At 33.3% G+C, this 22,640-nt stretch overlaps 1 protein-coding gene across 2 annotated transcripts in view; it reads left to right on the forward strand.

Moving 5' to 3' along the window:
• Positions 1–22,640, forward strand: part of PTEN (phosphatase and tensin homolog) — a 98,086-nt gene that overhangs the window by 62,393 nt on the left and 13,053 nt on the right. For both annotated transcript variants that reach the window (XM_017660895.3, XM_017660896.3), the window contains 3 exons: positions 11,352–11,493; positions 16,573–16,739; positions 19,395–19,619. In XM_017660895.3, the coding sequence (XP_017516384.1) occupies positions 11,352–11,493; positions 16,573–16,739; positions 19,395–19,619 (534 nt within the window). The remainder of the gene's footprint in view (positions 1–11,351; positions 11,494–16,572; positions 16,740–19,394; positions 19,620–22,640) is intronic.

Raw genomic sequence — 22,640 nt, forward strand, 5'->3', positions numbered from 1 at the left:
GAAAGAGCAAATGGAATCTGTAGGTTCTTTTGCCGGACAAAAGTAGTATTGTTTAAAGAAATAAGCATTCTCTAGGACTTCAGATAAATTCGTGTTGCATCATTTTCTCTGCCTTTTAGCTCATGAGATCACTTTTTGGCAAAATCCTGACATAATGCTGGGTTAGGAAGGAAAGAATTATGACTCCACATTTTAGTTTTAAGGTTGAAGAGTTAAACTGTGTAAATGAGTTTGTATTTATCTAGTTAACAGCAGTTCAAATTCTGGTGTAGAATTTGTCTTCAGAAAGCCAGTGAACTTAGGTGTAGCAAAGAATTTGATAGTTACTCCTACTTCTTGGCAAAACGTCTTGAGAAGCCCTTGATTGAAAGTCTTGGCTTTCATGAATTTAGCAACTTACACAACAGTAGATTTTTCATAAATCATCTTGCACAGGCTATGATTCAAGGCTTGGCAATCATGAAGCAGTATAATACTTTCACAACCATAGATAAGATTTCTCTCGGGATTGGTGATAGAGTCTTGCACCCCAGTGCATACCGATGAACCAAGCAGTGAGTCACAATGACTTGTAGAGCTCTGTCTTTACCAAAGCAGCAAAAGCGCATATTTTGCCAGGCATTAAGGAGTGCTGTCCATCCACAGAATACTGAAACTTCTTAAGAAGTTCTGCTTTTGGTATTTTTTTTTTTTTTTGGCAAAGAAACTTCACCATTTTGAAAATGTTAATGTCCCCTGAAGTTTCCAAACAGGAGTCCAAAATAGGAATTATTCTTTGAGTATGTTACTGTGCATGTATCTGATGAAAACTCATAGCTGGCTAAACTGAGAAGGCTTATGTTGATGGAAAGTGCTATTTTCAAACCTGCTTCATAGTTTCAGAAAAAATGTCTGGTTTTTTGAGATGGATAAAATTGTTTAATAGAGATGCTGGAGCAGTCTGTCTTTTCTCTTGCAAGCTCTGAATATATTTGACCATTTCTAAGGTCTTTACCTTCACTTTTCTCAGTTATATTATTTTTTGGTTTGTTTGGCATTATAATCACTTTGTAGGGTAGTTTGATCAATTGGGGGCAAATAAAGGTTTTTGTAATAATTTAGCTTTTTCTAACTAAGCTATACTCTCACATGTTCTCTTTTCCCTGCTCTTTTACATACCTTCACACACTCACATGCATGCATGAGTTATTCTGTAGCTGAGGTAGGTGCTTCTTCAGAATAGAACTAGGCACATAGGAAGCACTTGTGGTATTCCATCATCCCATCATAGTAAGAGATAAAAGTAAAACTCAAGGATACTTAACTTTATTATACCTTATTTTTTGTTTCCAGTTTAAGTTAGATCCAAGAGAAGTCTCCATAATCAAAAAGTGATGACCTATTTCAGTTTGTGAATGGGAAGATACTTTTAGTCATCATGATTTGGTAATATTGTCAGTTCTGTTTTTCTCTGTAGAGATGAGATTTGTTGAAGAGACAAACCCCATGAGATGTTGTTTTAAATAGGGGCCAGACCAAAAAGATAGCAAGACAAGTATTTTATGCCAATAAAATGTAAAGCCTTTCATGTCCTGTGGTAGAATGAATAGTACCTACATCAATAGTGGAATTATTTTTGACAGAGCATATTCTCCATCCTCTTAGAGGCTGGAAATTCCAAGTGAAAGGTGATAGATGGCTAAGAGAAAATGGAGTTCTGTGCATACTATTAAGTATGCACTTAATTGCTATTAAATGATATCAAGATTGAGAGTTAAGTAATTTAGCCCAAAGTGATCACTTTTAGCATCTTGGAGTCAAATCATTAAGATCTGCTTTGCTTATTTTAGTTCATCATTAATTAATACACCGAGACCATTTTTTGGATGTTAGCCACAGGGTCTAAAGGAGTATTCTGATGTGCTAATACCTTTATCCCTGTGTATACTTCAAAAAGGGGAAAAGAAAGACATGAGCAGATGTTGCTGAGGAAGCTGCATTTTACTAAATGCATTTTACCATTTGCATTTTAGGTTTAAGCAGCATTAGAAAACTAGATATTGTCAATAAAAGTCATAAGACTATGAACTTTTTTTTTACAGGAGTGTTTCTTATTTTAGTTAAAACTGAGGCCCAGAAAGATGAAGTGCTCTGATTAAGATTATTCAAAGAGTTAATGACAACAGTAAAAGTAAAATTTGAGTTCCCTGACACACTATTCAACTTCTATCTACACTATCAAGTTCACAAATCCTGGAACTGCAAAAGAATTTTGAGACTGTTCAGAATTAATCTCTGTATGGGGTTAAGCCTTCCTGAAAGATCTTGTAATACTGATGAAATAGGCCTATTTTGACACATTCCTCTGCTGATACCGTTTTTACAGGTGCCAGGGCATTCAGTGACCCCTGATGTAAATAGAATAAGAACAGCTTGAGGTTGTTGCTCTTAGAAAGCTTCAAGCTCCCTTTAAATCTTTGAAAAGTAATTGTCTTAAAACTTTCAAATATATCATGTTTACTTAATGGTTAGAGTGCTAGTGAAATAATATATTTTTAGCCTTTAATGAATATAACTAATTTCATCATAAGAAAACTGGGACGAGCATGGTAAAGGTATTGTTACACAACTTTGTAATTTTCCCAGAAAAGTATCTTAGAATAAATATAAATGATTATCCAAAGTAGTTTTATTCTGGAAACATCTAGTAATTGATTTATTTTCTTGACAGTATTTCCTTTTAGGTTGTGTCTACAGATTTGCACTTTTTAATTGTGAACCACTATTACAGGAGATACATCTACTAATTCTTCAGTTTGTATAGGGTTAGTTTTATTAGAACTGTCTTTAATGTTGTTTTGCTCATATTCTTAATTTTAATTATGGAAATATTAACAAGCTGAGGAAATTGTTCTGGTGACAATTACATAGGAGCAGATTATTTCTTCTCCTTAACTTCTTTCTCTTCCTGCCCCTCTTCTTTTCTTCCTTTTTGCCTTCTGCCTCCCCTCCCTTTTTCCCCCCTTCCCCTTGTTTTGAAGAAAAAGGAGCCAGTTGTCATGTTTTGGTGAAGGTGTTTAGACTGTAGAGAATCTCCTCCAAATAATCTGGTGCAGAATTTTGACATTTCCTCAGCAGACTTGGTACAAATTATATCAGAGAGTAGTGTGTCCCAGCTGACCATAAAATGTGCTATTGTGTTAGTAATGCCCAGGTAATACTCAGGTTTTAAATGCTGGGGAGAAGTCAAAGTACAATTGGTATCTCCTATAAAGAAAAATGTTTTCTGAGAGTAGAATAATCACTAGAGGGAAGGAAGACTCCTATATTGTAGTCAATAATTTATGTGAAGGCAACTACATTACACTTTCCTAGGAGTCATCCCTTTGCATATTTGGTCCTTTGCTTTAGGAGCATGTGGTTGGTTAATCTAAAAAAAGCTCTCAGTGGTTTACCTCTCCTGCCCCACCGGTACCCCCCACTGAGGAAACCTCTAGTTGGTTCCCATCTAGTCTTATGCATTGCCCTAATTGTATTTGCATTTCTGTTTCAGAATTATTATCAATAACTCAAAATATTTTATTTGTAAGCTATGAATAAGGAGTTAAAACATTCTACAAATGCTGATAAGTATGTATATATTTTTGAGAGATTTCCAAAATTTCTGAATTTAACTTGTTAACCTTCTATTATATGACAAACTTACCCAGAATCTTTGCTACTCCTCTTTCCCTTGTCTTCCCCCTTGTAGAATGGTGACATAAAGTAAACATTAATACTTGCTTACTTTCTTTGGTTAAAGTTTTAGTAAAAAATTTGAGCTTTTATTTTCTTCTCTTTGTTTTTGTCTACAAAGCAATTACTAGAGGTAAAGTTCTTATATGTTATGATCTCTGTATGTGAGTTCATTAGCTTATCTTTAATGAAGACTTAAATTTCTAGATATGATAAATATTAACTTTTTTCTTATTTTAGTATAATAATATATTTATTATTCTTTGATCCCGAGAGGAAATTTTCTGATTTCTATGAGGAATGATTTTTATGTCCTAATCATATGGTTTTGTTATTTTTTTCTAGACTGTCTACTATATTTCCCCAAACGGTAACTTAATGAAATTTTCACATTTTCTCTTCATTTAAAACAAAATAAGCTGTAATTATCCTCTTTTTCAGTTAAGAAAAAACTAATATAACATTCTTATTTTTTTTCTAATACATTTATTCTTCTGGTCTAAATTGTGTTCCTCTAATATATGGTGTTTAAGTCTGTTATCCAATTTATGTATCTATAAAATTACAAGGCTTTTATATATTGAAGGACCTTAGCAATTATTTAATTCAGAGCCGTTCTAATATGAATGATAAAACAGATCTGCAAAGATCTGTCTGAGGTCATTTAATCTATGTAACAAATTAAAATTGTATCTCCTAACCTCAAATTCAGTATTATTGTTACTGTATTATGTTCTCCTGTCCAAATTATTTTTCTTCATTATTTTGATCCCCAAAGTAGAGATGGAAACTTAAAAAAATTAAAAAGTAGCTGTATTATAGTGTTTTGGAATTCTTCAGTTTCAAGTCACAGAAACCCAACTCAGCATACCTTAAACATACGGAGACTTTTATTGGTTTATATAACTCTAAAAGCTCTGGCCTGAATCTAGGTGCTTAACAAATGCCAAGAATCTCACTGTCAATTTTCTCCTTTCCCCTGTGTACACTTTATTTTCAGGCAGGCTCTCTTGCAAGTAACGGTAGGGTATGATGCCTAGTAGCTCCAGGTTTACATTCTCCTTACTTTTGCAACTACAATAGGAAGAGAGATATAGTTTGAGCCAGAAATTCCTCAGTTAGGTTCTGATTTACCTGGATTAGGGCATGTACCCATCCCTGAACCAAACTTTCTGGCCAGAGGCTTGGGGCATATATCTGAGGCTGAAGAATAGGGCCTGACTGCTCCCCTCTGCCCCCAACCTGAAACCCCAGGGAGAAGGATAGCTTCCCACAAGGAGAAAGACTGTTGCCTAGAGAGAAAAAATACCAGTTGCCTTTTTCATGTTATTCTCAAGGATTCTGTGGTCCATATATCACTATTAGTACTTATAATTAGTTTCATAGAACTGAAGCACTATACTACTCTAAACTTTGGAGATTTCTTAATAGATGGGAAAAATAAGAACTCAAAGAGGTTGTGACTTCTTTCAGATGATATAGTTACCATGTGTGTGCTATTAGTAAAACTCAGGGCACAGGAGTAAAAATGGTTTAGAATCAGTCACATTTAGGCTCAGATGCTGGTTTTGAACAAAATGATTATGTGCATTGGGACTGTTTTCTTATCCTTAATGTAGAGGTGACAATATCTATCTTGTAAAATTGTGGTGGTGTTAGGGGTATATGTGAAATGTCAGCACAGAGCTTAATATATAATAACTAGTTAGGTGTTGTCATTATAATAATAGCCTTGCCTAAGATCCGTATTACTACTTCCCTGTAATAATCTTACTGTGATTATTCTGAAACAGACTTCCAAGCTTCAAGCAAACGCTATTATGTTAAAAATGTACATTTCTAAGTTTAGAAAGGCAAGTGAAAAGTTTACTAAAGTAGAAAATTATTCTTTTTGAGGAATCTAGATTGTGAATTCATCTTAGACAAGATGATCTGGGAGTGTTAATACAAAGAATATGAACAAAACATTATGTATCTTGTGTTGTGGTGTCTAGGTGATAAACTGGAAGTATTGTAGGTTTGAAGGATAGGTATAACCTAATACTTCTTAAGTCTCTTTTTTAAGAGATTAATCATATAAGGAGATTTACATAACACAATGCAGGTCAAAAAAATTAATGGTTCATTAAAAATACATCAGGCAAATGTAAATTCCAAAAGTAAGTGACAAGATATCAGAGTGTATTTTACAGCAAAATGCATAAAACTGAATCAAGAATGTGATTTTATATTAACACAGGTTACATTCCACAGGGAAGACTTGGCAGTTATGAATTCTTATGTACTGAACATAAACATCTAAATATGTTAAGCAAAAGCTGGAAGAAATGAAGAAAAATTGATAGAAAAGCAAATTAAAGTAGAATCTTTTTTTTTTTCATTAAGGAATCACTGATATACACTCTTTAAGAAGGTTTCACATGAAAAACGTTGTGGTTACTACATTCACCCATATTACCAAGTCCCCCCCATACCCCATTGAAGTCACCTTCTGTCAGTGTAGTAAGATGCCACATAGTCAATACTCGTCTTCTCTGTGCTACACTGTCTTCTCCATGACCCCCTCCCCCCCACATATGTAGGAATCTTTAATCAAGAAGGTACAAAGTAAGATATGTAGATGGCTTGAATAATAAAAATTAAAAAATAACCATAAAATTTTTCTTTTTTTAATCCACTAAACAGTTGCCAGGATTAATTCGTTAGGTCAGCCACAAAGAGAATCTCAACTCTAAGTAGAAATATATAAACCCCACTCCTTGATTACAGTTCAGTAGAGGTAGAGATTTTTTTTAGACATTTAATCAAACCAAATGAATCATTTGGAAATTTAAAGTCACTTGCTTAAATAATTTTAGGTAAATGAGGAAATACAAATTTGTATTTGAGATTAAGATAATAACAAGTAGGCAAAAGGGATTAATAAAAATGGAAATAAAAATTCATGAATTAGCGAACAGTAAGCCATTTGAACTAACAAATCCAAACACTGATTGTATGAAAATGCCTATAAAATCAGTACATCTCTTTTAAAGCCAAAGGAAAAATAAAAGAGAATCAAAAATTCGATGTTAAGTAAGGCATATAATCACTTGGCTATTGCACAGTTGCAGGAGGTGACTGAACTTGCAAGGCCACAGAAAAACTAAAGCTGGTGTTTTAGTAGGAATTTCAGAGTCAAAATCTGAATTCTGACATCTGATAGATGTGTAAGAATCAAATAAGAGTATTCTGTATGAGCTTAACCTCTGGTTTCCCTTCCATTTTGTGTGCACAATGAGTGTGTGTGTGTGTGTGTGTGTGTGTGCGTGTGTGCGCGCGCGTGCGTGCTTGTGTGTGTACATATGCACATTTATGTAGGTATATGTATGCCAGGTAGTTGATATGCTGACTGCTGTACCCATCTCTGCCTCCACTGTGCTTTCTGGACCTCTGCCATGGTGCTGGGGTCCCCTCACTTTTCTATAAATAAATAAATAGGTGGATGGATGGATGGATGGATGGATGGATGGATGGATAGAGATAGATATCACTGCTGATTCAGATGTTCCCTTTTCTCTAGCAGTAAGAAGATGGCAGGATAGTATGTGTAGTTGTTGAGTGTAAATTCTGGAGTTAGAGTGTTAGGGTGACAAGACATGACCTTACCTCACCTGTAATATGTTGATAACAGTAATACTCACTTTATGAGTATTAAGTTACATAATTTATGAAAGCATCTAGAATAGTGCAAAAAATGGTAAGGACTCAACAAGCAGTGGTGGTGGTGGTGGAATTACAAGAGGTTTTAGCCTCATATGCTGGAGAAAATAGTGAACATTAGTGACAGAAATAACCAAAGTCAGTCCATGCAAGAATATGAAAGCTTCAGTTTTTGGATATGTTGTGTTTCCAATGCTTGTGAGACTTCCAGCTGGAAATGTTCAGCCAGGTGTTGGAAATTCTGGCCTGGGAGTTGGAAATAATGTCATAATGAGAGACACCGGTTTCAGAGTTAATATGTAAGAGTGATAATTACTACTGCAGTAGATAGGATTGACGTAAAGAGGGGATAGCTAAGGTCAGCTTACTGAGACATGCCTACTTTTGGGGATAAGAAGAGAAAAGATAGTAAAGATAGGAGAAAACCTTTAGAAAGGTACACTATGACAGAAGCAGGGTATTTTTGAAATGGCAGCCAAAAAAAAGAGCCAGGATGAGACTAGGAAAATGATAGGAAATGACTATTAGGGACTGCTAAGAACTAACCACCATTAAGAAATTAGCCTCATAATAACAATTCTGTGAGTTAAGGAATAAAGGCTTCTAAGAGTGTAAAGAAGGGAGGATGGTAGTTTTAGCAAGATACAAGTTGTGGAGTGTGGGTTTTTTGTCTCTGAATTGTTTGCTAGTTTTGGATAAAGGGTAAGGATTACCTGAGCTAGCTAATACTTGGAAGAGACAGGTGGAGTGAATAAAAGCCAAATGCCAGAGGAGATAATTAATAGAGCACTTGCCACCAAAATGCAACCTAGGTGAACATGAAGAGACAAATTTATGAAATATCAGCAGTGAAAAGATTTTAAGATGGGACAAGGAAATTTGAGAGTGCTCACATAGGATGACCTCAGGGTTCCCCGTAAAATAAGAGCTGAATTCATTGAGGATATGGTCTAAGACAGGATAGAGAGGTGAAGGAAACAAAGTGCTGAAATCATTGTGATTGAGAGTTTACTAAGTGCACACCAGAACAAAGAGTTACTGAATGGTACAGATTTGAGACTGAGGCAGTGGTATGTGGACTGGAAGGAATAGTGGGAGCAACAGCAAATATCCACCTGAATTCTTCCTGCTGGTCTGTAGACATAAGGGAATTGAAGGAGCAATGGCTGCCTTCTGAGATGATGGCCAGGAATGTGGTGCTAAGTCCACCTGAAAAATTCTAAGTTTAGTTAAGATTAGAGTGTTTTAAAAATTGTAAAAATTGTATTTGGGAAAAATAAGTTAACAATATAAGTAATTTTCTTAACAATTAGAATAGAAAAGGAATATTAGTGGTAGAGAGTAGAATTATACTTTTGGTATACAGCCATAGACAGTTTAGCTTAAAAATTTCTTAGAGAATAAAGCTGATTTTTATTAGTCTTAATTTAAATGAAAAATGGAAATTTTGAGATGTATTTTTAATATTGAAGAGCTTTAAAGGTCAACCTTCTTTTCATATATGTAAAATAAATTGCTGAAGATCACTAAAATGTTCATTTCTTAGATTTTTAAAGAAGATAATGTATTTTAAATCTTTGTATTCAAGATGCTGAAGGTAAAACATGCACATAAATCATTGTTTTGAGTGTGTGCGATGTGTTTATAAGAGGTGAGAGTGGAAGAGGGAACATTAAGACCTGTGGTCCATATACATTTTGACCTTTCAAGTTTTTTTATTTCTGTTAATTTGGACACATTGAACTTGAGTTACTGGCTGCTGACAGTTAAGAATTGCAATGTTAAGGTACAAAAGCTAAATTATACATAATTCTATAGTGAAGTAATACTTAAGTTTACAATTGCACTTTTCCGTGTTTTTGTTTGAATTGTATTCTCTAATTTTGGTTCAGCTTGTATTTACACCCAGTGTTGACAACTATTTCTTCTCCACATATTTGCCTAGCCCTCTTAGGTAAGGATTAACTGGGCATATAAACACTTACACTGTAGATAGGCTACAAATCACTTGCTATGTGAGAAAAAGAAAGGCTTTGAAAACCTTTTAATTATTGTATATTGTTATATACAAAATTATACCAAGAGTGGAGATAAAGGGAAAAATATCACCTCTCATTCCAGTAAACCCCAATAAATAACTTACAACTTGGTCATCTTATAGACTTGACACTGATTTAATTTTTAAATTTTTATTTAATTTTTAAACTAGATAATAAATTTACATGGTTCAGAAAATATTCCCTGCCACCCTGCCATCTTCCATCTGCTATTTCCCCCAACCTGCTTTGAAATTCTGTGTTTTTCTTGATAAATATGAATAAGTTGTTTGCAAAAATGACATTAAATAATGTGGTATAGTAAACCATTTTAAGTTTAGTTTAATTACTTTTTAAACTTTAATGATAGTCTTTGGCATTTTTATAGCAGCTCTTCAAAATAATACCATTTTACTACTACTTTTTTAGAAAATACATAGAACTAAAATTCTGGCAATTCCAAAACTATACCTTAAATATAGCTAGACTTTCTAAAACTGTTAATTAGGATTTGTGTAACATTTTGTAGTTCTAGCATTGTTTTGTGTAACTGCATTTAGTGTTTTAATCCTCACGAAAATCTTGTGAAGAAGGTCGGGTACACATTACTGTCCTCATTTTACTGCAGAAACAAATCAGAGTTTGTATTTTGACTGACATCATTCAAATTCTCAATTGTATGGTCTTTGTACTACAGCAAAAATCTTAAATTATTTGTCCTGATTTGAAATGACTTTTATCCATTTTTCGCATCTTATGTATATTTTTAATTGTAATAAAATGCTAACCTTTAAAACAATACCTATATACCTGCCATTCAGCATACATGTCTTTAAGGTCACATAAATGTACTTTATACTTTTCATTAGAGGGAAGAAAATATTTGTGTTCAGAGTTTTTAACACATTGGGAGATTTAGATGCCAAAAATAACTTGAGGAGAAATATTACAAATTCTTTTTTTCTTGAATATATTTTTAAGTTTTTTGCCGGTCATTTTTAACTGTCAGACTTCTTGATGTTATTATTTGCCTTATATATCTAAATTAAATGCTTGGATTTTTCTGAAATTATATTGTATAACAGGAAAATAAACCTTATGAAGTCATAGTTGTATAATAGAACAAGAAGCCTTAGGTACATGCCCTCATACCTCATTTATTTAGCATCATTAATGAATGCCTTGCTGTGCACATGAGTTTTTTTTTTCTTTAAAAAATACCACATGAGTTATATATATATGTTTTTAGCATTTGTAATACTTAGAAAAGAGATGTATGTAACTCAGGGACATCTCTAAGTACCTCTGTAATTGGATTATTGCATTCATTTATGTCAGCCACATATTGCTGTTTTTCTTGGGCTCTGAAGCCACCATCATCATTTTTTGCTGCTACTCTTCCTACCTCTTATAGGCAATATTCCTTTATATAGTGTGGTGACTGTGACAAGCTTTTGCCTGGAAAATAGGTAACCAAGTTTGTGAGGAATTGTGTGGTTAGTAAAAGTTTATAAGTCCTGTGGGGAAGCCCTATGTGTAAAGAGCACAGCAGTAGTGCAGAGGCCTTTGATGGTTATCTTGAATACGCAGTTGCTTTTGCTTATTGGGTTCATGGGTCAGAGCCTTGTTGTGACCATTAAGTGGGAGTGTTAAACTAAGATAATTGTATTTTAAGGGAGAAAAGTTATTCTGATACATTTCTTTGTACTGATGTTGCTCTGATTTACTTTATTGAGCTGGATTTAAATATTAATGATTTAAGGTCAAATTTCTAATACATGTGTGTGTATGTGTCTGTGTGTTCAATGGGTACAACGCAGTTACCGTAACAATTTAGTGAAATAACTGTAATGGAACTTTTCTTTTGAATTTGGCTTTTGTTTTTTTTCTGTCCACCAGGGAGTAACTATTCCCAGTCAGAGGCGCTATGTGTATTATTATAGCTACCTGTTAAAGAATCATCTGGATTATAGACCAGTGGCACTGTTGTTTCACAAGATGATGTTTGAAACTATTCCAATGTTCAGTGGTGGAACTTGCAGTAAGTGCTCCTAATTTTCATCCTTCCATGTATTGGAACATTTTTTGTTACTATATGTAGAAGTTAATGTGAAAATCTAGGAAGAAATTTACCACACTTAAAACTTATGCCAAGAGTGTATATTTCTGAAGTAAATAATAATTAGCTCGGCTGATCAGAACATTGGGCTAAGGAAGACAGCAGCAATGGATTTTAATGTCTTTGAAGCCAAATTGTATTCATGAAAGAAATAGTCTGTTCTGCAACTTCCAAATGCAGCCTAAATTCTGATCAGATGACAAAAACCTAACTCATCAGAGATCCAGCATGAGAGTAGCAGTGGGATTGATCAGTTTATTGGTATTGTGGCAGAGGCCAGTTCTCAGGAAGACTAAATATTGATAATGGTGACAGGGACAATAAAAAGGAAAGGAAAAAATGGTAATACATGGTGATAAGCTGAAATATATTGAGTGAATAGTGTTGAGTCAAAGTATGAGGTGAAAACTTGGATTTAGATCTGAGTTCCAGTCCTAGATCTGTCATTAATGTTCTTTGTAACCCTGGGCACATCATCTACCTACCTTTATGTTTGTTTATCAAATAAAGGAAGACATTTTAAAATCAAAGTCTCCTGGATAAGTACTAAATAAAGATCATGTCATTGAAGTCTGCCTCTAATTTGTTTCTTTCTTACCCTAACCTCTGTTAGCCACCTCAGTCATCCTGATTTTATTCTGCTTCACTACTGTTCTTAGCTCTTAGCTAGACCTTAATACCCAGAACCAGAGCAGTCAGTCAAAGGATAGCACGTGGAAGGAAGTACTGTGACTTCTGCTATTTTTTTCTGTAACAGAGTTTTATATTAGTTTCTACCTGGAAAGCAATTAGTCATGTCTTCATATTTAAGAAATATTTTGTTTATTTAGAGTCCAATTTTGTAGTTTCCAGATAAGATGCCACTACATTTTATTTCTTTTAATACCTGTAATAATATTTGAATAATATTTGGCAGTTTATTAGTGATTTTACTTTTTAACTCTAAGTTTTTGCTTTGAAAATATGTAATTTAAAATTTTCTATCTGTAAATTTGTTGGTAATCTCTGTAGGTATAATTACCCTCATCAGATCTTTTCTGTATTCTTAAAGCAAGGCAACTTTTGTCAAAGGCAACAGGTTTATTAATATAACATATTAAAGGCTTCTAGAGTCCTCATTGATGCTTCTGTCATCTCATTACAATTTTAAAACTTGCTGAGTGCAAAGCACTGGACTGTCAGATGTGGTTTACACGGAACTTAACAGATCCATAGAGGAGCAAGAAAAAGGAAGAAAGAACTCTTGCTCTTCTGGTAGGATAGATAACAGGTATAAGAGTCAAAATAAAGGTATAAAATACTAAGGAGTTAATAAAGGAGAGAGAACATTCAGTTCAGTAACCTTATCTAGTATGATTTTTTCACATTGGTTTTCCTAGCAGAAATCTTCAATTTTGCAACACCTTTCTACATTTTTATTTGGTCTCTCAGTGTTACGTTTAAACTTCCAAAATTACTGACTCCTGAAATCTTTTCAATCTTTTAATCTTTACTAAATTTCTAGTTTTTCATTTATGTACTGTGATTTAATACTATATAGAGAAGCTGTATTATAAATAACATAATTAAATGGGAGGTTATTGTATAAATTACAAAAGGGTATATTCAGAAAAAGAAAAGGTTTTGGGGGTTGTCAAGTAGTTTCATGAAGGAAGTCCAACTTTTTATTGAACATTAGACAAAGCATACAGTTTTGATTGGCATTAAAATTGAAGTAAATATTGCAGGCAATAGGAAATAGCTTGAATTGAAACACAGCCGAAGGAAATGAGCTGGACAAGAAATGTAGAGACAGAACAGAATGGGAATGGAATGTGTGGTTGACTGTTAGAGGACCCTGAATGGGAATATCAGACACAATTTAATAGATACTATCATGTCAATGATAATACCAGTGGCTTATTAAACAGTATTTTAAGTACAGTTGTGTTGAAAGTGGTGATTTCAAGAGAGAAAAAAAGTGATGGAAAGTAAACCAGTTAAGTGACTTACTTTAAGCCAGAGCAATTGAATGGGATTTGATCAGTTTTTCTTTGGCATTTATATATGATTTTGTCAGAGTTTTGATCCTGGCTATGTGAATAATCCACAAAAAAGGGTAAAAAGAAAAGTGATTCTAACAGACTTGGAGACATGAATGTTGATGTTTTGGGTTTGAATCACATGGAGGTGAGCTGTTTATGTGAAGATATTCAGTAGGTACTTGAAAGTATGAGTTTGAATCTTACGTGAGAGAGATATCTGATATTTTGGGAAGCATAGGGAAAGACAATAGTAGCTAACCTTTTCATGTAAATATGGTGTGGGGCTAGAGGGATGGAAAGGCTCAAAGGGAAGCAAGGTGAGGACTGAGATGGGATGTGCAGCAGTTGGGTTCAGGAGGAAGAAGAGAAATCAGTGAAGAAAGAATGTGAAAATAAAGTGCCTTATGCAAAGTTGTCAAGAGGTTAATCTTTTTCCTATTTGAGTATTGTCTTAATATTTCTAAATAAAGGAAAAGTTACCATGTTCTATACATCTAAAAGGGTTAAAATGTTAATACAAGATGATCAGTGTGATTTTCTCTCTATTATATCAATATGCATATATCCAAGAAAATGTAATTCTGATTTGTGTTTACTAGTATCTATTTGTCATTTCTTCAGAACACAATTATATCAAAGGCTAGATCTCAGAATTGTGTCTTAGAAGTCATCAGAATCTTACTAACTGTTGACTTTCTGATAAGTTAGGTTTTGTCTATCTAAAATGTGAAATACATATTGTAAAGAAAATAATTTTCTGCAGTAATTTGAGGAAATCTTTTCCAGTAATTTTTTATTGAAAATGTTAAGCTTAGTTTTGGGGGAAAATCCTAAGTAAAGTAACACTGATTTGTAATTAGTTTATGATTATTTAAACAATTCTAAAATTCTTGAAGGTACACATTTTAGATGTAGTTTAATTGAAATTTGGGTTATACAGTTAATTTGCTTTTTAAAGTCTTAAAATCAGGATTGTCAGATTCTGAATTAGAGGTGTTTGAGTTAATAAAATAACAAGGCATTTTCATCCTCATTGAGTTTTATAACAGCTTTAAAATCAGACCTTGCTTTGTTTGCTTTTTTAGATGTTGCAGTGGGAAATTTTCAGTATCACATCAATTCTTACAAAATGGCTCATTCTACTTTGAATCTTTAGGCTAAGAAGTGAAAATTATTGACAGGGTGCAAGTGTAATCTTTCTCTTTTGGGGTGCCTTTTTCTCATGTTCAGTGTCCCACAAATCCATATTGAAATACCTCACATACTTTCATCAAATCTATTTATTATGTGATTGTAGGTACTGCTTTAGATGTTGCTTTAATGAGCGAGTAGAAGTTTATTACACTGGAAAATTAATTTGACTCGGATAAACTTTTTACCTTGTTTACAGTTGCTGGTCGTATTGATAAAGAATATGGTACTTTTTGTTTCATCTTTTAAGGATGATGCCTTTTGGTGCTGAGAGTATGTCTGTTTATATATACAGTTGACTCTTAAATGGGTTTCAACTGCTTGGGTTCACTTATACGATTTTTTTCAACAAATATATTGGAAGGTTTTTTGAAGATTTTTAACAATTTAAAAAAACATTTTGTTTTCTCTAGTTTGCTCTAGTAAGACCATTTGTATTACACAGAACATACGGACTGTGTACCAACAACTATGTTATCAGTGAAGCTTTTGGCCAGTATTAGTAGTTAAGTTTTGGGGGGGGGGGTCATATATATGCAGATTTTTGGCTGCATGGTGGGTCAGCACCCCTTACCCCCACATTGTTCAAGGATCAGCTGTGTGTGTGTGTGTGTGTGTAGGTATGTAAGTATATTTCTTATGCACTTTATGGAAGCTTATGTTTTTATTTTTTGATTGTCTTGGGATATTTCCTTCAAGACCCACTTCTTACCTCCTAAGGTTAATCATTTTCTCTTTAATGAACTCTGGTTTTTGAACTCCATGTACTATTGAATTATACAATGTCAAATTATTTAGGTAACTTAAAGTTTTTAAAGTCATAGGATTTTAGCATTCATGTCTTTAAACTAAATTCTTTCATTAATGTCATTAGGTGTAATGTATTTATGAGTAGATTTACAAAAAAAACATACCTAATCCTCCTCTTTTCACACTTTACTACTACCTTTTAGTTCAGTAACTAATATATAAGCATGATACATTTTGAGAGATTATATTTTACCAGTTATTTCAGAACCAGGCATGGGCTTTCAAAATACTTGCTAATGAAAATAGGATGTGGTTTGGAGGGACGGCATCTACATTATAGTGTGTACTTGATGTCTATTATATTTTTTTGTAGACATTTCAAATCTCTTCCTGTTTCTCAGGATAATGGATTTACATACTTTGAAAAAGTAAAATGTAAACTATAGAGGGAAATGAATGATAATTACTATTTGTTACAAATATTGGGACTTGTGTATATGGAATTTATGATAACTTTGTCATAGATTATACTCTCTTCTTATGAACTTTATAATAATGTGTATTTTGTGGTATTTGTTACATGGTAGAGACTTTAAAATTCTGCAACAAATACCTGTTTTAAAAGTCACCTTTTAAACAGTCTAAATGTGCAGAAAATCATTTCAGCATTTATTAAATAATTTTTAATATTTATTAAAAATTATTAAAACAATTTATATTAGGTTTTTAATATTTTAATGTTAAAGTTTAGATGTTACTAAAGTGCTCAAAGTCTAATCTTGTGACTTACTCTTTGTGAAAAGAGTTGATTTTATATACCAGTATTACAACCTTACGTTGAAGGTTCAGTTTAGGGAAAATCTTGTATTGATTATATATTTTTACCTAATTTATTTTCGTTGATTGTTTTAAATCAGGGTTACAGATGCTATTATTTTGTGTATATTGCTAATATTAATTTTAAAGTAGTTTTTGACAGTTGGGCAATGAAAGGCATTTCCTGCAAAATGATACTAGTATGTATTTAACCATGCAGATCCCCAGTTTGTGGTCTGCCAGCTAAAGGTGAAGATATATTCCTCGAATTCAGGACCCACACGACGAGAAGACAAGTTCATGTACTTTGAGTTCCCTCAGCCATTGCCTGTGTGTGGTGACATCAAAGTAGAGTTCTTCCACAAACAGAACAAGATGCTAAAAAAGGTTGGTGCTTTAGTACCTTCATTGGGAGAACAACCACACCTTGAACAGTAACCTCAGATCTTTGCTTAAAGCTTTTGATTAGGCAAAAATCATGCTGTGAGGAAAGATTGAAAGACACATTTTAATTTAGTAAATAAGTCACAGGGTGAGAAGTACAACACAGGGAATATAGTCATAATATCGCAGTAACTTTTATGGTGATAGATGGTAATAATACTGTGCTGAGCATTTATTTCATAATGTATGGGTGAATCACTATGTTGTATACCTGAAATTTGTATATTATATATCAACTATACTTGGATAAAAAAGATACATCTTTTATGACTGAAACCTGCTGAATTATAATTGATTTTCTATTAGATCAGCACATGCTTGGCTTACTATGGAATTGACAAATCATTATAATGGTATATAATACTATTAGGAGGAAAAGGCCATATGTCATTATAATTGATAGAAATTTTTCTTGGGTTATGCAAAGAAGTTTCCTAAAAACATTAAAGATTGCATACATACCTCATTACATCAGTTACAGTCCTCTTGTAAAGGATGATTAACTGAGAGGAAATTAGCTTGGGATCATGAGTTCGAAAAAAGTTTGATCTCTATGTATAAAAAAGATCTGTTCCATGGTCTTGTGTAATGGTGCAAACTACTTGCCCCCTTTTTGGTTTATGTTTCTTGATACTGGGTCATTTTATATTTAGCTTCTTCAAATTTACTGAATATTTCAATTTTGAGCTAGGAGAGAAATAGATATGAATAAGTAATAATGAAAAACGGTATTATTTAAATATGCAGGTTTAGAAAGTTAATGAGGTTTGCATCTAACTGGCATGTATTTAGAGAATGTAAGAACTCATTTTAAAACAAATTATCTTAATTTAAAATTACTAAATTGAATTAAGCATTCATCAAGATGCACACTAAGATTTGTACACTTCATTGTATGTACCTCAGTTTTTAAAAAAAACTCAGTGTGAACATATGATGTGATCCTAAGGTGCAAATTTTTGGGTAGTAATGATCAAAAACACTAGATAGTATATTACCATTAGACATTCTCAGTATTTGGATTGTTTCAGTTTTCCTGAATTTTAGCTTACTTTTTTAAAGAAAAGAAAAAAGTTTCATTTACTACAAAAATTTTAAACTCTATTTTTACTTATCAGAAGAAATATAATTTCCTTTATCCAGTCTAAGTAGCTGAAAAGTCACAAAATATAAAACTGGTTTTTTCACCAGAAACACATTTCCTGTCTGTTCTGTATAAACAAAGGTTAAATATATATCAATAACTTTGAAAAATTATTTTTCAATAATCCAAGAAGTGTTAGCAAGTATTTTAAAATTAAGGTAAGTAGTTTTTTTCTTCTGTTCATTGTAAGACTGATAATGCATGCAGTTTTATATTTTCCTTTCAAAAATAGGCACCTGCATCACTATTTTCTTATACCTTTAGGAGTGTACTAATTCTTACCATTTGAGTTCTTATTATCTACATTACATTAGTACATGTAAAATTGGAGATTAGATTAGTTATAATATATTTGTGTATCTTGGATCACTTTACCTGTATTTCCATTGCATATGATTTTCGCTGCCTTTTATAAATGTTTGCTTGTGATTTAAACAAAAACAGTTTTAGTATATATAATCAGTGCATATATATATATATATATATATATACAATCTACATTTTTGGAAATTTAAATATTCTAGCTCATTTTCTTCTCACTCTAAGTAAAATAGGTATATTACTAACTCAATGACTTTGTTAATATAATGAAATTAACACATTTTATAAGATTGTTTTGCTAGGTACTGGTAAAAGATAAGACATTTAAGACATAAGATACTTAAGGGTCTTACTTAACATCATCTTAGGGAAAAAACCAAAATTTTAAGATAAATATTCACATGGCAGTTCAAGGCACCAGGAAAGATGTCGTAAGACTACGTCAGTTGTCAAATGATCCATACAGACCAAATTCCAGTAATTAAGAGTAGATAGAGAACATTTTCTGTGTTGGTCGAGAAAGGTTTGAAATGATGAACTTCTGATGTGGTTTTGATTAACAAGACCTCATATTAGTAAGAAGTGATTTTTCTTAAAAATAGTCATAACATAAAAAACGTCTTAAGTACTTAACCTCATCTTCCCTGTATTCTTTTAATTAAAGTTTTACATTGTCATGTAAGAAACTTAATGTTTGTATTGCTGTAGAAATAAAAAATGTCTCTGACTTCATCAGGAAGCTGTACTTCAAGAACTTTGTTAAAGTAAATTTTGAAACATTGGGAAATTAAATCCATTTCTGAATTTTTTAATACATACATACATATAAAGTCAAACCATTTTTTAAAGCTAATATTAGACTAACAAGAGTTTTTGCTTAAGATTTTAAAAATAAGTTACCTTGGAACTTGTGGAATTACATTTTTCTAAAATTTGAATAAAAGTAAAGACTTGTGAATTCAGTGCAACAGATAACCCACATATTGCCAATTATTAATTTTTGTGTTTACCTTTATTCAAGATATCACATGACATGTTTTTTTGTTGTTGTTGTTGACTTTCTGGAGCAAATATTGAAGAAAGTGGTATGTTCTATATATTTTTTAAATTAAAATATGTCTTCTGTTTTTTAGGACAAAATGTTTCACTTTTGGGTAAATACATTCTTTATACCAGGACCAGAGGAAACCTCAGAAAAAGTAGAAAATGGAAGTCTATGTGATCAAGAAATTGATAGTATTTGCAGTATAGAGCGTGCAGATAATGACAAGGAATATCTAGTACTCACTTTAACAAAAAATGATCTCGACAAAGCAAATAAAGACAAAGCCAACCGATACTTTTCTCCAAATTTTAAGGTGAGTTAAAAAAATTTTAAGTTGGTGGGTAGCTCTATGTGTTTGTTTTATTTTAAGCATATAGCTGGTAAAGGACTTGCTCAGCTAATTTTTAAATTAAGTATTATTTAAAAGCAAAATTGATGTGTCAGTAAATTGAAAATTTCTGACAAAATCCAGGAGGTTGTACACAAAGCCAAAAAAGCTGTATTTTCCTTATATTTTATAAGGTGTTCTTGGGTGAAGTCTGGGGCAAAGGTTGGGATATGAAGTAGGAATGGGGGAGGAAAGAAGTGAAAGATAACGAATCATGTGGAATTGATTCATATGGAGTGTTCTTACTATTTCTACCCTTGACCTCCATTTATTGTCAACCTCTCAGAGTGATCTATGGCATAGACTTGATTGTGTCACTTCTGTTTACACTTTTTAAAGACCTTATTTATGGTTTTTTGATATGACTTAGAAGGATGTGCGTAATTTAGCATAGGCCTACCTCCCATGTCAACTCTAGCCACATTCTCTCCCAGCTCCCTGAAATTCACCCATACTGGTCTCTCTTCAGGTCTTAAGCATACTAAGCTCTTCTGCCTCCAGTTTTTCCAATTCTTTTCCTTCTCCCTGTACCTCTCTGCCCTCAGCCTTTGCCCTCCCCTTCACATGGCCGTCCTTCTCATATTCTAGCCTTAGCTTCAATCTTGTATGCTTGAAAGGCTTTTTCTGACACCCTCTCCTTTTACTCCCTTTTAAAATGCTGTCTCCTTCCTCCTATCATGGAATTGTTGGGTTTGTTTTAGCCATATGTGATGTGTGTGTGTACTTCTGTTTCTATTTATAGATTAAGAATGCTCCAGGTTAAAAACTATGACGTGTAAGCATTCCCCAATGGTGGTTTGCCATTTTTTCTTCTCCTTTCCTTTTTCTTATTCTACTTGATTTTTATCCCTTCCTTTCTCCTTATCCTCCTTCTTTTTCTTTTTTTTTAAATGCTCTTTTTTTTTTGCTTCATTCCATTTTTTAAATTTTGTTATCATTAATCTACAATTACATGAAGAACATTATGTTTACTAGGCTCCCCCCTTCAAGTTCCTCACACACACTCCATTACAGTCATTGTCCATCAGTGTAGTAAGATGCTATAGAATTACTACTTGTCTTCACTGTGTTGTACAGCCCTCCCCATGCCCCCCTTACATTATACATGCTAATCCTAATGCCCCCTTACTTTTTCCCTGCCCTTATCCCTCCTTTCCCACCCCTCCTCCCTAGTCCCTTTCCCTTTGGTAACCGTTAGTCCATTCTTGGGTTCTGTGATTCTGCTGCTGTTTTGTTCCTTCAGTTTTTCTTTGTTCTTATACTCCACATATGAGTGAAATCATTTGATACTTTTCTTTATCCGCCTGGCTTATTTCACTGAGCATAATACCCTCTAGCTCCATCCATGTTGTTGCAAATGGTAGTTTTCTTCTTATGGCAGAATAATATTCCATTGTATGTATGTACCACATTTTCTTTATCCGTTCATCTCGTGATGGACATTTACGTTGCTTCCATTTCTTGGATATTGTAAATAGTGCTGTGATAAACATAGGGGTGCATCTGTCCTTTTCAAACTGGAGTGCTGCATTCTTAGGTTAAATTCCTAGAAGTGGAATTACCGGGTCAAATGGTATGTCTATTTTGAGCATTTGAGGAACCTCCATACTTCTTTCCACAATGGTTGAACTAATTTACATTTCCACTAGCAGTGTAGGAGGATTCCCCTTTCTCCATAACCTCGCAAACGTGTTGTTGTTTGTCTTTTGGATGGTGGGATTCTTACTGGTGTGAGGTGATATCTCATTGTGGTTTTAATTTGCATTTCTCTGATGACTAGTGATGTGGAGCATCTTTTCATGTGTCTGTTTGGCCATCTGAATTTCTTCTTTGTAAAAGTGTCTGTTCAGCTCCTCTGCCCATTTTTTAATTGGATTATTTGCTTTTTGTTGGTTGAGGTGCATGAACTCTTTATATATTTTGGATGTCAACCCTTTATCGGATCTATCGTTCTTGAATATATTCTCCCATACTGTAAGGTACCTTTTTGTTCTATTGATGGTGTCTTTAGTGCTGCACAGAAACTTTTCAGCTTAATATAGTCCCACTTGTTCATTTTTGCTTTTGTTTCCCTTGCCTGAGGAGATATGTTCATGAAGAAGTCACTCATGTTTATGTCCAAGAGATTTTTACCTATGTTTTTTTCCAAGAGTTTTATGGTTTCATGACTTACATTCAGGTCTTAGATCGATTTCGAATTTACTTTTGTGTATGGGGTTAGACAGTGATCCAGTTTCATTCTCTTACATGTAGCTGTCCAGTTTTGCGAGCACCACCTGTTGAAGAGACTGTCATTTCCCCATTGTATGTTGAGGGCTCCTTTATCATATATTAATTGACCATATATGTTTGGGTTAATGTTTGGAGTCTCTATTCTGTTCCACTGGTCTGTGGCTCTGTTCTTGTGCCAGTAACAAATTACCTTGATTACCGTGGCTTTGTAGTAGAGCTTGAAGTTAGGGAGTGAGATCTCCCTCCCACCCCCACTTTATTCTTCCTTCTCAGGATTGCTTTGGCTATTTGGGGTTTTTGGTGTTTCCATATGAATTTTTGAACTGTCTGTTCCAATTCGTTGAAGAATGTTTTTGGTAATTTGATAGGGATTGCATCAAATCTGTATATTGCTTTGGGGAGGATGGCCATTTTGATAATATTAATTCATCCTAGCCAAGAGCATGGGAAGAATTTCCATTTGTTAGTGACCTCTTTAATTTCTCTTAAGAGTATCTTATAGTTTTCAGGGTATATATAGGTCTTTCACTTCCTTGGTTAGGTTTATTCCTAGGTATTTTATTCTTTTTGATGCAATTGTGAATGGAATTGTTTTCCTGATTTCTCTTTCTATTAGTTCATTGTTAATGTATAGAAAAGCCACAGATTTCTGTGTGTTAATTTTGTATCCTGTAACTTTGCTGTATTCCGATATCAGTTCTAGTAGTTTTGGAG

This window comes from Manis javanica, chromosome 7 (assembly GCF_040802235.1).
Source record: "Manis javanica isolate MJ-LG chromosome 7, MJ_LKY, whole genome shotgun sequence".
NCBI classification, from domain to species: Eukaryota; Metazoa; Chordata; class Mammalia; order Pholidota; family Manidae; genus Manis; species Manis javanica.